Source organism: Antechinus flavipes, chromosome 2 (genome assembly GCF_016432865.1).
Source record: "Antechinus flavipes isolate AdamAnt ecotype Samford, QLD, Australia chromosome 2, AdamAnt_v2, whole genome shotgun sequence".
Lineage (NCBI taxonomy): Eukaryota > Metazoa > Chordata > Mammalia > Dasyuromorphia > Dasyuridae > Antechinus > Antechinus flavipes.
The window spans coordinates 320,039,202-320,056,080 of NC_067399.1; the positions used below are offsets into that span (position 1 = coordinate 320,039,202).

General features: G+C 39.1%; 2 protein-coding genes across 5 annotated transcripts in view; one reads left to right on the forward strand and one right to left on the reverse strand.

Annotated features, from left to right (window-relative positions):
• Positions 1 to 11,977, forward strand: part of MIDEAS (mitotic deacetylase associated SANT domain protein) — a 37,290-nt gene extending 25,313 nt beyond the window's left edge. Inside the window, exons 10-13 of one of the 2 annotated variants that reach the window (XR_007950643.1) lie at positions 461 to 655; positions 1,845 to 2,038; positions 4,803 to 5,629; positions 9,463 to 11,977. Coding sequence is in view for 1 of the 2 variants with exons in the window: in XM_051977612.1 (XP_051833572.1) it covers positions 461 to 655; positions 1,845 to 2,038; positions 4,803 to 5,040 (627 nt within the window). In the remaining variant the exon portion in view is untranslated. Of the gene's footprint in view, positions 1 to 460; positions 656 to 1,844; positions 2,039 to 4,802; positions 8,986 to 9,462 lie in introns of those variants that run through there. The other variant, XM_051977612.1, reaches the window with a different exon arrangement.
• Positions 5,096 to 16,879, reverse strand: part of DNAL1 (dynein axonemal light chain 1) — a 49,180-nt gene continuing 37,396 nt past the window's right edge. The window contains exons 7-9 of one of the 3 annotated variants that reach the window (XM_051977633.1): positions 16,098 to 16,238; positions 14,951 to 15,029; positions 5,104 to 5,183 (exon numbers count right to left, since the gene is read on the reverse strand). In XM_051977633.1, coding sequence (XP_051833593.1) covers positions 14,989 to 15,029; positions 16,098 to 16,238 — 182 coding nt within the window. In that variant the 3' untranslated portion in view covers positions 5,104 to 5,183; positions 14,951 to 14,988. Of the gene's footprint in view, positions 5,184 to 9,766; positions 10,550 to 14,950; positions 15,030 to 16,097; positions 16,239 to 16,879 lie in introns of those variants that run through there. The other 2 variants (XM_051977632.1, XM_051977634.1) reach the window with 2 other exon arrangements.

Below are 16,879 nucleotides of genomic sequence, written 5' to 3' on the forward strand. Positions count from 1 at the left end.
ACTTCCTAATAAAACCCTCTCCCAGTTGAATGGACCATCTTGGGAGGTACTGAAGTCTCTTATCTATTAAGGTCTTCAGGTACAGGCTGAATGACTGCTTGGTTAATGTGTTGTAGTGGGATTTCAATGCAGGTACAGATTAAATTGATGACTTTAGAAGTCCTTTCCAATTCGGAATCCTTCAGCTAATTAATGGCAGGATTGGAGACTGGAGTTGTCAGAACTTTTTCCTGTGTGACCACCTTAGGGTCCCACTGTCAGGTTTCTTTTGTGATGAGCAGACTGTGGAGAAGGACTGGATCCATACTAACATGGGTATAATTTTGTGTCTCCTGTCTTCCTTCTCGGTGCTATACCAGCTCTAAAGTAGGAGTCTCTTTCTAAAAGGAGTCCTCTAAGTAATAAAGTAGAAGAGGATTAACCAAGACCTGGCTTACTCTTTTATTTTTACAATTTTAAGAGTTCCCAGAGGTTGACAAAGGTCCAGCCTCCCAGAAGGGAGGCCCCACCTGAAGAATGTGCAGTGGCCAAGAAGGAGGTCAAGAAGGAGGATGGGGAGGAAGAAAGGAAGCAGGAAGAGCAAGAAGAGGTGCGAGAGAGGAGCCGGAGGGCAGCTGCTGTCAAAGCTGCCCAGACGATACAGGCCAATGAGGCGGTGAGTGTGTCCTTCCTTCTGTGGGACCAGCTGGGAGCTTAGAGTATCCCTCAGGTCTCACACTTGGTATGTAGAGAGATCTCTAACACAAAGCTTTCAAACTGTGAGTTAGGACCCCATATAGGGTCTCGTAACTGGGATCGCGTAAAAATTTCTTGGGTGAGAAGGCGTCACAAGTGGAAAAAGTTTTAAGAAGCCCTGATCATACACAAAATTAATGATAATTAGCCTCTTCCTAGCTCTCTAAAATGTTGCAGGCTTAAACTGGTTCGTGCACACAGGGCCCAGGTGCAAGTTGGCTAGTATGGTAAGAGATGACTAAAATAGAGAGCTTTGCTTCAGGTATTTCAGGTCACAAAGACATTTGAAGCAATACTGCAGAGATGGTGATAAGATCAGGTCCAAGCAACATGGACCTTGAGTTTAAAGCCTAAAGGAGGATGGTTAGAACTGGCCTTTGGAACAGCAAAGAGAAAATTTCTGGGGATGGGACTTAACTGGGAAGTATTTCATTCGGAGGGAGAGTATTTAGGAGGTGGGCTTCAAGCAGTGACTTCTCAGAAAAAGAGCTGTTGTTAGCTTTTATTTGGGGAAGAGTGAATCCAAAAATAAAAAAGCCAAAAAGAAAGAAAAGCATCAATGAAATATTTGAAAAATACAGACAAGAAAGCAAAAGGAAGTTTATAAAGAGATAACAGACCAGGGTAGTACTATCCATGTCAAATTTTTTTTTTTATTTTTGCTGAGAAAATTGGGGTTAAGTGACTTGCCCAGGGTCACACAGCTAGGAAGTGTTAAGTGTCTGAGGTCAAATTTGAACTCGGGTCCTCCTGACTTCAGGGTTGGTGCTGTATCCACTGAGCCACCTAGCTGCCCCACCATGTCAGCTTTTTTAAAAAACAAGCAAAAATGGTGGATTCATGATCTGATATTATAATTCTTGTTTTCTGCCCTTTTATATATCTAGATAAGTTCATAACTGTAGTTCAGGTATATGAACTGAATTTAGCAAGAAACAGGAGCTAGGGCTTCAGGGCTTCCTGGGAAAGCAGGTACTTATGAAGTTCCCACAGAATTCTTTGCTATGGACTTGGCACTAAGCAGGCAAAAACTAGGGCCATTGTGCTCTTCTCCCACAATAGCTCTTTTATTCCAAACTGATGCAGTTGCCTCGTCTTCACCTGTCTAGATCAATGATGTCCTCATCCTCAGAAGCCATGAGTCCAGTGCTCCCGGGGTGGCCAGCAGCCGAGCTGTAGAGAAGCCCAAGGAGAGCTCTGGGAAGTCTCGAAGAGCCGGACCCATCCCTGAGAAGAAGACCCCAGAGACCTTAAATAAAACCCAGAACCAGGACAGCACGTTCCCTTGCAAAAAATGTGGCAGGTACGGAGGACGCGACTGTATTCCAACCAACTGGCAGTGGGGTGGGCGGCTGGTACTGAGAACAAGGAAAAAATCAAAGTCTGGGCTTCTGGGTGGGTCAGTAGACAAGATGATGGCTCGGTGGGGTGATGGGCAGAGCGCTGGCTCAGGTGGTGAGATGGCAGCTGATGTCACTCTGCCCCCTTCTGGAAGACTGGAGGGAGCATGATGGTTATGGTAGCAAAGGCGTCATGACATCATTATGATAGCTCGGGTTTGCATCCTGCCTCTGACATTTGTCCAGGGTCACTGATCTCTCTGATCCTCAATTTTCTCATCTACAAAATAGAGGTGACGTCAATAGTACTTGCCTCACCTCAAATGAGATGATGTATCTAAAACACATGTCCTAAATAGGCATCATCTCTTAGCTTATTTCCCAGGCTGGTTTAGTATCCCCTTCTCCATATCTCTTGTGAGGTTTATTTCTGATGATGGTCTCGACCTCTGGACATTGCTGCTGGGCACTTGCCAAACTAGATTTTGCAGGACAAATGGGGAAATTTCATAGAAGACAACGGGACTAGGTTGGAGCCTGGGCTGTTAGGCCTAGGGTCTGACATGCTTCAGTAGTTCAGTAAGATTCTTTATTATTTTATTTCCCCACCTACCCCCCAGCTACTATGTTTATACATAAAACAATTTTTAACATTTTTAAAAATTTTGAGTTCTAAATCTTTCCCTTCCTCCCCAGTTTCACCCCTCCCATTGAAAAGGCATATAGACAAAACATTTCCATAAAAGTCATACTATAAAAGGAATATATTCCTTTCTCCCAACCCTCCTCCCTCCCAAAAAAACCTCAAGAAAAATAAAATTAAGAAAAAAGATATTTCAGAAAAACTCCAATGAAATCTTTTGGAACTTGTTGCATCAAAAATAAAGAGAAGCACTATGAAATGGTGTGGGTGCAGGACTGAGTGAGAATCAGTGACAATAGCAACACAAAGGATTTAACCCTGACTGATGATGGGGACTGCTTTACCCATTCTGCCTCTGGTGGAGTTGTTTCCTCTGGTTCAGCTTGTTCAGTGTTTACTATACGTCAAACACCTTGCTAAGCATCGGGAAGTACCAAAGTGAGCTATTCCTGCCTTCCATGGAGCTTATATTCTGATAGAGGGGTCACAACACAGTAAGGTAATTGGTTGCCAGAATAGGGAGGCTTTGGGTTTGGGAAGACTAAAAATGGTCAGTATAGTCCTAGGGGAGTCTAACTGACCTACTCTTTTCAAAAGCAGTGGTGGAATTGATTTAGTCATGATTCCCAGAGCAAGAAGTAGAAAGAGCTAGTTACATAAACTGAGGGCTAGATGATGTGAACAGAAGGCTGGATTATATTTGAAGCTTTGTCTAAGGGCAGCAGTATTTGAGCTCTATGAATCTTCACTCACTAATCATGGCAGCTCTGTAGCTGTCTGGCAGGGAAGAGAAAGGTGGTTTCAAAATGGAGTTGATTAAGTACCCTCTACCCCAAGGTCTTTGTAGATTAAATAGTCTGTATGGTAAAGGTGACCTGGAGCCTAGCTATTGGGTGAGATGAATGAAAATGCTGCTGCAATCAACTATGTAACCCCTGGTTACCTTTCAGTTGTAGAAATTATTCTGTTTATTTCATTTCATACAGGTCTTCCCATGCTTTTTTGAAACTGTCTCTCATTATTTCACAATAGTATAATAAATGGTATTTCATCACATTTAGCCATTCCCAATTAATAGGCATCAGGAGGATATTAGGTTAAGTAATGAACAATACATAGGACTGTAAAGAGTTAGGAGGACTAGGAATCTTAGAAGCCATTTAGTTTAATTCTCTCCTTTTGCAGTAAAGAAAGCTGAGACTATGGGAGACTAAGTGTGACTAGCCAGATAATAATTATCAGGATTGGGATTTTAATCTATATTTTATACTGTACTTTGACACTAGTGACTCTTGTCCCAGACTTTTTTAAGGATTTTTTTTCTTAGTACATTTATTTTTTAATACACATTGCTTTGTGAATCATGGTGGAGAAAAATCAGAGCAAAAGGGAAAAACCATGGGAGAGTTAAGGGGAAAAAAACAGAAAAAAGAGTGAACATAGTATGTGTTGATTTACATTCAGTCTCCTTAGTTTTTTTTTTTCTGGATGTAGATGGCACTTTCTATCCAAAGTTTATTGGGATTGCCTTGGACCACTGTGAAGAGCCAAGTCTTTCATCATTGATCCTTGCACATCCTTGCTGTTGTGCTGATCCTGCTTGTTTCTCTCAGCATCGGTTCATGTAAATCTTTCCAGGCTTTTCTAAAATCAATTTGTTCATCATTTTTTATAGAACAATAATATTCCATTACATTATAACATTTAGCCATTCCCTAATTGATGGGCATCTGCTCATTTTCCAATTCTTTACTACCACAAAAAAAGAGCTGCTACAAATATTTTTGCACAATTAGGTCTTTTTCCTTTTTTTTATGATTTCCTTGGGATACAAGTCCAGTAGACACTGCTGGGTCAAACGGTATGCACAGTTTGATAGTCCTTTGGACACAGTTCCAAATTGCTCTCCAGCATGTTGGATCAGTTTACAACTCCACCAACAATGTATTAGTATCCTTGTCCCGGAGTTTTTAATCTGAGGAAAGCATGATTATAGCAGACATCCTCCCTGAGTGCCCAACTCTCAGGCGTTATGAAAGTAGCCTGATTGTGACCCCACTTTCTCATTCTGTTCTCCTGTTCAGGGTCTTCTTCAAGGTAAAAAGCCGCAGCGCCCACATGAAAAGCCACGCAGAACAGGAGAAGAAGGCGGCAGCGCTCAAGCAGAAGGAGAAGGAAGCCGCGGCTGCGGCAGCCGCAGCCGCCGCCGCCGCCACCCGCCTCCAGGCCCGACGGGACAACAGCAGCAGTAGCAATGGTGGTGGTGGTGGTGGCGGTGGCAGCAGCAGTGGGGGGAGCTCGGATGAAGATGGTGAAATGTAGTGAGCAGGGGCCGGGGACTCGGCTGGGAAAGCTGTGAGGCTGGTTCTCCCTCACACTCCCCGTCGGCTCCCTCTCCTGCCTTGTGGCTGCAGCTGCCTGGCTCCATGGACACTCAGCGGGGAGTCAGAAGGGAATTGTGAAGACTGAAAAAAATATAACAAAAGACAAGCTTTTATTTAATTTATAAAGGCCCTGGGAACAGTGTTACCTGGGGCAGGACCCAGTTCTCCCTCTACTGAACCTTGTCCCTGTGCTTTTTCAGAATGGTAGGACTCCTCCTCTCATGCTACTTGGAGACTTCCAGCCTAGAGTCACCCATCTCCCCCCACCAAGCCTCATGGCCATTATCGGTTGCTGCTGCTACTTCTGCTGCTTTTTGGACATCAAACTTGCTGCACAATTTCCCCCTTTTTTTCTTGACCTTCCATTCCTCCCCTCTGAGTCACTTGGAAGACATTTTAGGAGATAGAAAGCTTAGCTCAAGTTTGCAAGATTTCACCCTGTTCTGGACACAGCCTACTGAGCGCCAACAGAAATCGAGCAACTCCACCGGCAAGATGCGCTCGCTTGTCTCTCCTCCCTGGCTCAGGTGGGTGAGAGGGGGCGGCCCCTTCTGGGAGAGGAGTATTCGGTCTGCTCCTTGAACCTGCCACCTGGAATTGGCCCAGGTGAGCCTCCAGCCAGGGCCAGGAAGGAGCAGGCAAGCACACTGACACCCAAACCAAAGTTACTCTTTTCCAGCATCTCTTCTTCCCCTGGAGGGAGGCTGCTGGGTATGCATTGTGTGCCTGGGCAGCTGTGGACAGAGTGAAAAAGAAGTGGCAGGGATCCAGCTTTTTTTCCCCCTGCTATCCTTTTCAAGGTCTTAGCTTTCCTGTTTTCTGGCAACTCTGCCTAGAGCTAAGATGAATTTCTCAAACCTTTGGAGATCCAAGCCAAAATTAATGGCATCTGTCCTTGCTAATAGATCTTCCTGGGGAAAGGGAACTAGACGGCTGTCTCTGCCAGAGGGAAAGGACTGATGAGAAAGGAGGCTGCCTGTGGAGGGGAAGGTAGCCAAAGTTTTGCTAAATTGGACTCATCCTTATCTCTCACCCCCTTGCCAGATGCCTTTCGGTCCTTAGCTACTGTGAAGGAGGACACTTAAAAAGAGACTAGCTACAAGTCATTCAGGACTTCTTCCTTGAGATTAAATTTATTAATCCTAGGGAGATGCCTGAGTTGACAGCCTTCAGCTTTCCTGGTGGTGGTCCCCTACAGTTCTAAGGTCAGAACCAATCCACGTCCACCTCCTTGAATTGCCAAAACAGACCCCCAGATTTCTTCAGATTTTGGGATCCTTTCCTGTCAGAGTGGTCACTGAATTAGATAGGAAAGGATTATGATTTCGGAGTTATTTATTTTTCATATTTAATTTTTCATATCCTCTCAGGGAGAGGGGCCTCTTGCTTTCCAGAGGCCCAATTCGTTTATCCAAAAGTAAGATACCTACCTGTCCTCGGAGGGAAATAACAACATGTACCTGTGGTGTAGGACCTTTTCTATCAGTCACTGTGGGAACTGTCCCTCACAGCAGAGGAAGTGAGGTTTCCCCAAACCCATCACAGGATACTTGCTCAAAGCAACAGAGAACCCAAGACAGAAAATACTTCAGTGTTTGGAAAAGGATTTTCTTTTAAAGAAACTGAAACCAGTTCTGCTTGCTCAGCTTCAGATAGGTTCTCCACTTTCAGATAGGTTCAGAGTAATGGTGGTGGAAAGCCCATTCAATTCTGGGCTGAGTGTGGATTTCATTCAGGTAGACCCTTGGGGGGAAAAACCAACCCCAAAAACTGTTGTTAATAGGATACAGGTTTACTAAAAGTAGTGGAATGAAAACTTAGAACAAGACTGATTTCTGCTCACATACTTAACCTATAACTTTATAAATTAGGTCTAAAGGAAGTAGCATTCCCAGTGAGGGCATCTAGGTAACTAGGTGCATCAGGCTAGTGATTTGGGGAAGGGGATTGCTTATAAACTATATGCTATCAGGTATTCTTCAGTGTCATTTATACATTAATATGGGTCTCTGGGGCCTCCATAGAGGGAGTAACCAAATTCTTCTGCCTTGCCTCCTAAAGAATGACCAAATTTCCTAACTCCTCGCCCACTGATCTGTTTTGCTCCATACGATTGTACAAATTCAATGTCCTATGATTTGTATAAAATCTTGTATATGATCCAGAAGCAGGAAGTTAAGCTCAATATGAGTGCCTTCTCAGCTCAGCCCTGAAGTGCTACTTATATGTCCCAAGATTTTTCTATTTAAAAATTCCTTTAATTTCAGTCCTTGTTTAGATACACAACAGCTGCTCTTGTAACAGAAACCTTCAGCCAGATGAGACCCTTCCATTCACTCAAAACATGGTAGATAGAACTCACTCTCTTGGAATTCTTGGAACAGTGATTCTCTTCCCTTGCCCCCAGCTAGTAAGGATCTTCCCTGGTAGGGGTAGGAAAGGGAGCCAAAATAGTATCTCTTAATTTGGGAAGAGAAAGTTATCTACAGTAAAATGTGAAAAAAAATGTATCTTTAAAGAATTAAAGGCAATCATGGCTAATAAAATGCATATAAAACAATTTGTAAACAAAGCTAAATATATTCTTCAATGGTGCTGTTCTCGATCTGTGATAGGTCACAATTTTTTTTCTTTTATTTGCTTAGCCTAATCAGAAAGTCCATTGCTTTGGGAAGTTGGATAATCAGCATCTCCAGCTTTAAGGATTTCTGCCTCCTCTCCTATTCCTATCATTCTATGTCCATTTTAATAGCCACCGTCACCACCCACCTAAATAAAGGCATGAAACTCTGATATCAGAGTCGAGATGGTATAGGGAAACCTATCGCCTCAAGGCCCTTTGTTAATAGTGCCATACAACCTGGGATGTGATTTCGGTTAACAAATAGTGTGGCTACTTGCTTTGCTCCCTTTTGATATTTCATTGGGCTGACTTTTGTCCTTTGAAAGAAAAGGGGTTCCCCACCTCTGATCTGGATTGTAAATTTGGTCTTGTTACTATACGTTAAGGGAGCACTGCAGTGCCATTTTATTTTATTTTTTTTTTTTTACTGCCTTTAATCTCCATCCATGATTAAAATACATTCCCTCCTCTTCTGCCATCCACATACCTCCCACTGTACCAAATGTTGTTTAACCAGTGGTATAGGGGCTTTTTTATATGCTGCTTGGGTCAAAAGGGATTGTCTGCATTCAACTGCCTCTGTGAAGCCGCTTCTCATTCTTATACCACATGCTAGACTGAAGGGAGAATACGATGCATATTCAAGCCTCAGCTGTTCCAATGTTCTCTCTGGGGCGTGCTTCTGGGATGGTGTTTCACCAGCCTGGAAGGCCTGACTCTTTAGGTTTACAGAGAATATGCATGTTTCTAGAAAACATTTCTATATTTAAAACCAGATATTCTTCCTTCCCATTCTGTTGTGTTGATATTGCTAACAACAATTTGCAGCTGTTTCAACCATTACTTGTTTAAATCTCTAAGTTGGAGGTCTTTTGGCAGGGGACAGAGCACAGGAACAGTCAGTCTGTAATTATTGTATAAATGCTTTCATAGCATATAAATAAGTATATTACTTTTATTTTGAAAAATGATCAGACACTGCCTTTTGTGTGTTTGCTGCCTGTGGCAACCTTTTTAAAGACTGTTACATATTAAAATAGTGTACATATATATTATATTATATATATTATTTACCTTTTTTGCTGTACAGTTGTGATAGACCAGACTGAAGATTTTATTTTTTGTGTGCTTTTTATAAAAAAAAATTAATACACTAAAGAAAATCTTGCTGATGTGATTGTAATGTACCCATGTAACTTATTTACTTTTGAATGTCTTTCCATATCTCTAAACCTTTTATTAAATAAGGTTTTAAAAATTCATAGTGGAAAGTTGTGTTTTGGTGGGAATTGTCACTCTCTAGGCTTCATCACAGATTGCATCGTGGAGCTTGAATGCATTGGAGAGAATATGTAGGTCATTTCCTTATTTTGTCAATGAGGAAATTCAGGGTTAGAGAGAGCAAGTGCCAAAGGTGACAAAGTAGGAAGGGTCCATCCTAGTCTCTCGGGACTTCAAGTGAAATGGTCTGCGATACAGTGCTGCCTCTTAGAGCAGAAAGGTCAAATCCTACAGTTTGCCCTGAACCATTCCTTCCTTGGAAGCTCGGAGTCAGCCAGTGTACTATGGGATGAACTCTGTGCTGAAACACCTGTTATGATCCCATAACAAATAGATGCCCACACAGAGTCTGAAGTGGAAGATAATTCTTGTAGTAGATTAACAGGTGAAGAGATATTAGGGTAGGTCAAGTAGCAAGGATAAGGAATGATGATAGATGACCCATTTGATTTGCAGGTTGGATTCCACAGTCCCACAAATATGGTGTTACATGCAGAAGGGGACATAATTTAAAAATGAATGATTAATTCTGGCTTTCTATCATTCTGTACTCAACGTCAAGTGAAAATTGGATTCAAAGGTATGAGTGAAAAAATTATGTTGTCTCAAAATAAAGTTTCCCAAAGGTAATATGTTGGCAAATTAATTGGAATTGCTAGGGCTTCTTAATCCTGTGGTCATATGGAAAAAAGATACAGACTTTTTTTTTTTTTTTTTTATAAAATAACATCATTTATTACTATTTTAAAACAAGTTCCACAAAATAACACTTAAAAACCAAATAAGTCTAAATAATTTAAGAGACAATATGTTTAGCCATAAAGTCATGCTACAAAACTTCTATATATAAAAGAGATTATTAACCAAAGAAGATGTTAAAATATCCTCCTACTTAGAGCCAGTCCTAAAAGCCAAGGATTCTAGTCAACAGAGTCAGGGGATGAGCTGCCGAGATCATACTCTTCAGCTTATACCCATCATTCTTTTGATGGAATTAATCCCTTTGGGCATAGCACCCTAGAGGCAAGCACCTGGCTTGCCACACAAAGAAAGAACTCTGACCCACCTCTGCACTATTTGCCACAACTCTGTTTAGCTAACATCTAAGTTAATAAAATATAAGTATAGAGTATATGTGAGGGAACAATAACTCACAAAGCTTCTATTCAGGATTCCGCATGGTTTCAGCACTGTACATGGGATTCTAGTGTGTCACATCACACAGATTCATCACCATGGATGCAGCAGAAATAAAAGATTGCACTAAATAACTAAGGAAATCCGTCTATGGTTGGTGTTCTTAGGAAGCTACTATACATATATGCTTAGGCCAGGTTCACTAAGACATAGTTTATGTGAGGTCTAATTTAAAGATACTGTTGTGCAGACTAGATCAATACCCATCTATCCTTTGGAAGTACTTCCTATTAACATCCAGTGCATCATTTTAAAGTGCAAATTTTCATCAAAATAGTAACTTCCCTCCCTGTTTAAATCTGCTATAACAAAATCTGGTTGGCTGGCTTCCTCTGACCTTCTTCACCTAGGAAATAAAATAGAATCCAGTTACCACTTTCTCACAATCATCAAGTAAACAGTGTTGGGCAATAACTTATGTCAGATAAAGATAGAACTCAATTTGTTTTAGTTTACTTCTTTTTAATCACTAGTTCATGAAAAGGCACCAAAGAATTTGTAGATTAAAACTTTTCATATAAAGTTAAAAATATTTCAGTTATTACCCTTAATTTTTGATTGTAATTAATATTACAACTTTACAAGAAGAAAACTCTGTGAAATACTATAGCTGGGATTAGAAAATGGGTTCAAGTGAGATGTGTCAGAAGCACCAATTCTGTGCGAGTGAAGTTTTGTTTTAGGCTTCAGTACTCTACAGATTAATGAAAAAAAAAAAAAAACCAAATAAGTTTGTGTTCAATGAATAGGAATTCTATCAAAGAATAATTGTAATAACAATTGAACAAAGCACCTTTACAAATTTTGTTTTTAATCATGTCTCACTCTCTACCAGGGGTTTTCTTGGCAAAGATACTGGAAGGGTTTGCTATTGCCTTCTGCAGCTCATTTGAAAGAAGAGGAAACAAGCAAACAGGGTTAAGTGATTTGTCCAGAATCACACAGCTGGAAAGGGTCTGAGGCTGAACTTAAACTCAGGAAGATGCATCTTCCGGACTCCAGGCCCAACACACGTCATCAACTGTGCTGATCTGAAATGTCTTACTGAACTTTGCCTTCTCCACTGGTAACAGTGCCTTTAATATTGTTTCAATCCTTTTGGCAAATAATTGAATCCTACCTTTCTCCATATAGCCTGTTTCTTTTTTAGTCCTTCAAGAGAGATGGGTGATTATAGTAAACCCCAGGACTAAATTAGCTTTAAAATCTAATCACACATTACAGGAATTAATACTGAGAACAGATCTTTGAAAGGGACTTAGATATCCTTAAAACCTTACTTCTCATCCCTCCTTACCATTCTATTTCACACTGCTAATGAGTTCTCTGTCAAATCAAAAGCTTTTTCTCCATATGAAAGTAGCAACTATTTAAGCTCTGGATACCATCTCTGTTCAGGCTGAAAGAGGAAGACTTAATTTCTCTGATCCCAGTTCTAAGCATGTAATCTCAAAGATAGTGAATTAATATTAACTTAGTCATTAAAAAAATTGTTTTAAACCATACCTAGCAATAATGCCAATACCGAGTTATTTTCACATAATGAACCATATCTTCAGATCACTTCCAAACTATATTTGAACTGTTAGGGATCTGCCTTAAGGTAAGATTTTGTAAACTGTACTTTTTTAAAAAGTGAGTTACTAAGGCAAGATTTATATGAATGTCTACATTCATGAGAGTTGAATAACTCTCATGTACAATTCCCAAGTTCCATATAATAATTTGTAAAATTGTTATCACTGACTAATAAAATTCTGAATTGTGTACAAAATTTGACAATAAATCAAGAACATGGACTCAGTTTTTAAAGCTTACTCAAAATGCTAGGCCTTTTAGAAAGTGAATAAGAGAGAAGTGTGAACATTTCCTGTCAGAAAAGATGCTATTCGAAAGAGATAAGGCAAGTCAGTGACAATTTTGGGAGAGTTGAAAAAAAATAAAAATGGTAAGAAATGGTAGGTGAAACACTTCTAGGAAAAGATAAGAGAGGAAAATAAAAACTACTAAAAGAGAAAAAAGGCAAAACAGTAACATTTGTATGCTTTTTCTGATCATCCATCACACATACATCATCTTTTTAAACACCACGTTAAGATTGGCAGCAGATGACTAGAGAGTTATGTCAAAATGTATGGAGTTATAACTATATCAATATTGGATATAATGGAAGATTTGAATTCTTTGGATGACTAAAATAGAAGCTTTTCTGAATAATTAAAAGATCTGACCAATGTGTACAAATTTATCATTAGAGGGAAAAATAGATTCAGGAAAATTAATTTAGCCATTTGAAATATATATGTGTATAAAACATGTATGTAATATAGTTATGTTTATATATATATATATATATACACACACATACATATATATAAATGAATAATCTAGGAGCACAGAGACAACACATTCAAATTAGGCCAAATATCTTTCCTAAAAGCAATATGTTTAAAGGCATAAAGCATAAATTAAATTGAGGTTCACAAAATAGATGAAATAAGATCCTGAATTACTTCTGGGTCTCTATATTTCTTTCCCATTGGCTAAGAGTCTAGATTCACTCCATAAAAAGAACCATGCTAGGCACCACAGCAGGCACTCAATAAAGTTGATGTGAATGTGAATATCGGGCGTAGTTACCAGCAATCAACACCTTCTGTTTCTCTGAATACTACATGTGATTCCAAGGTTATGAAAGGAAAGAAAAAAAGTCCTTTCTAATTTAAAAGTCAAAACCAAGGGTAGGAAAAATAGGCCTCAAAAACCATTCTTAAGTCATACGACAAGCAGACTCAATTGGCCCTCAGTGTTGTAAGTCACTCATTCACTTGGACTCTGATTTTTACCGGGAGACACATAGAGAACACACCCACCCAACCTAAAGATTGCTGATTCAACCGAGACAGCAGAATGAATTACCAATCACAACAAAGGTACAATGAGGATTCTTTGAGTGTGATTTCCCCCTGAATATCCACAAGCTTTAGATTCTTAAGATTGGGAAGAGTTTCCTAAATTAACTATACAGAATTTCTTCTCACTAAGCAAATGCTAAAAGTTTAAAATGCTGCACCAGTTTTTCTTTTCTTTCACCATTAGAAACTGATTGTCAAAGCAATAACACCTTTCTAATAAATTTGCATACTCAAGGAAATCAAATGTTTCCTATCTTAGCAAGGATTCAATATTTCTGAAGCCAGGGCTACTTCTTTAAATCACTAACTTACTTTTTCTCCTTTAACTATGAATTTATTGGTGATACCTCACTTTAGAAATATTTAAAACAAGATGGCAGAGAGTTCCTGACCTCCCTCTGGGCCTGGATGTATAAATTAGCCATTTTTCTCTGCAAAACTCCATTTAGGCACCTACCATACCACCTTATGCTTCCCAGAAAAGAACATACTATTTCGTTATACAATATTCCAAAATTCTGGGTTGTCTTGTTAACATCTTGATTTGAAAGTTCAAATATATTGCAATGCTGCATGAAATTACTCTAAAAGATGTTATTTGCCTGTACTCCCACTTCAAAATATTCACCTTTTTTCTCCTTCCTATATGCACTTACATAACATAACCTATCAGCTATCTAAATTGGCGCTTCTCAAACAAAAGTGAACCCAGAAATAGAAAGTTTCATTTATCAGGAAGTTGCCAAATTCAATTCTTGATAATTCTTTATATCTACCACAATCACTTTCCCCAGTAATTAGATACAACAGATAAAAACCTAGGTGGATGTGAAGCAATGTTGCTTAGCAATCAGTTTGGGCTAAGCAGACCTAAAATATCTAGTCATTTCTTTACAATTTTTAAAATGCCCTTTACCATGGGTCAACGACCAGATTTACATGTGCAAAAAAAAAAAAAAAAACCAGATGATGGCGCAAAGAGTGATCATTACAATCATCCTCATAAATGATATCAAAAATAACATGACCAACAAAGCCCCAGTATACAGATAGATACAGAAGATCGAGATAATTGTAGTCCCTGCACTGAACAGGCCATGATCTGACTCAGAGGCCCTAAGTAAAGATGATTTCAATTCCAGTTAACATGCACTCATTTTTTTAAAATCCCAACAAGCCATAATTTGGAATATGCCTACTTGGATTTGAATTTTTCTCTCTTGTTTTCAGTTATTCCAACTGAACTTTGATCTGCTGGTTCTGAGTCTTGCTGGTGACAGAAGATCATTTCATACCATACGTTGTCTTTTTGAACCAAATAGATGATATTTGTGTGACTATGAAAAACAAGGAGGTAGCTAGGCAGGAAGTAAGATAATAAAGATCCAAATATGTGGGTCTAAAACATCTATCTTGAACAAATGCATATTTTTAAAAAAATAGACTAAGTGATATTTAAACAAACTGAACAAAGAACTAAAACTTATTCCTTTGTTATTATAAATAATTAAAATACCTAGGCTGAAGGGACATGAAAAATGTACTTTTATTCTAACTAGGAGAAAATTACTTTTATAAAAATTTTTTTTTAACTTGAGATATGCATTTGTGAATAAAAAGTGAATACTGCCATCAGTAATTTCTTTAGTTACAAAATAGGAGGCCAGTGTCCTTTTAAGTTGCCATCACCACTGTGTTGTGAACTCACTCTTTAGATGGGGTAAGAAAGGGAGAATTATGACAAGGAATTTGTCAAATGTTTCAAAAATAGTTTTGCCCTCAACATACTTTTTAAAACAGACATTATACAAAGCCTTATCTAATGTTCTTACTTAAATATCATAAGTTAAAACAAAGTGGAAATGTGGCATTAGCCTTCTTCTTCTTCATCGTCTTTAATTACTGGGATTCCTAAAAATTTGAAAGAGAGAAAGAATTACTTCTGAAGATTCTTAACATATTCTTAATATTCTAAGTGACAAAAGCTTCCTGTTGATATAAAAACTGAGATGCTCAGAACAATCCCTAACATCCCAAATTATGCCCAAATGTTTCAAATAAGCTTATGGGGACTAAAGAAAAAAAGACTTGATAAAGATCTCTATTGCTTGCGAGAAACTGTTTAAATGCCTTACCCTTACACTCAAAGTCTTTCATGATGTAGCCACTGGGACCAAACTTTCTAGGCTAATCATCAACTATACACTTTTGGAAATCCCATAATCCAATCAAATTGGTGCACAGACCTGCCTACCAAAAGGTAGAGGAATGGTGGGACGGTGAAAAGAGTGTCAGATTGGGAGTTAAAAGACCTATGTTCAGACGCTGGTTCTTTCCTTTCTTTAGACGAGTCATTTAACATCTCTGCACCCAAGGTTCCACATTTTAGAATGAAATAGTTGAACCAGATAACCACTAAGATCCCTTGCAGCTTTAAATCTGACTTTCAAGCTGGAACTTTCCCATTCCCATGCTTTTGACTTTGCTATTCTGTACAACTGAAATCTTGTCTCACTGTAAAACCCCATACCAGTCTTGTAATTACCACCCATTTTATAGGACTGAGTTCAAATCCTCCTCTTCTTGGTGATGTCTTGTTTGTTATTTGTGTGGCTCATTTATCTGCTCACAACTTCAACTAGTCACACTAGAGAAAACACTGCTTGGAATGACCTTGGAAATCTTGAATAAAACTATACTCTCATGAAAAACAGACCTACATTCTTAAAAAGACCTGATCTCCTTGAATCTCTCAGGACAGAGGTATAGACTAAGCATGCTGGGAAATCATGGGCAGACCTAATCTCAGAGTTCATCCTGGTTCAAACCTGACCACTCCAAATCATAAAGTAACTAAGACAGGTTCTGAGGTTTGAGAGGATGTGCTATTTGCCTGGTTCTTTTCTTTATAATTCTGCATCACTAAATCAACAATTATCACTCTGAAATGTCAGCAAGGTGCCACCCCAAACAACTCACCATCCAGTTTCTTCAGTCTGGGTACTCGTCTGGTCGCTTCATCAATCCAGTTGCCCTCAGAAGAACATTTCTCTTCCAAGGGATTGCCCACAAACACCAGCTCTTCGAGGCATCCTAATTCAGCCAGCTTTCCAAACTCTCCTACAATTACAAAGAAATAACTTAAAATTAAATGTATTAACAATACAATTGCTGGGGCTTAATCACAGGCTGATCCTCAATATCACAGAACACATTGGCAACTAATTTTGTGGCTTTTCTGTTTATATTAACAGGTTGACATTTAAAAAACAGTTCAAGAAGCTGTGCCACATAAAATGATTCTTCTAGGAAATTAAAAGTAAATAAACAGAAAAACTCCTTTCTTTCAACCAAGAAGGAGTCCGATCATTTTTAGCTGAAACTCAAAGAACCAATTTCTTTGTCTCAATTGAAATCTGAGGAACATGCGATGATGACAAATCATAATATGCAGCATGACCACATCAAGAAGTGATCACATTCCAGCTCTGAAACTTTCTGTGATGCTCACCATATTTGTCAAATGAAAAAACAAAGTGTGAAAGGAATGCAGTCGAAGACCAGAGTCAGCAAGACCTTGCACCCCACAACCAATAATGGCCCTGCATGACACTGCACTAGGCATTGTGCAGGACACAAAGTTCAATTAAACGAGGCTCTTGCTCTTGAAGCAGCTTATATTCTAAAAGTGGATATACAGAAATGATTTTATAGTAAAAGGGGGCATTAGATGAATGCTCCCCCAAAATACAAAGTGTGAC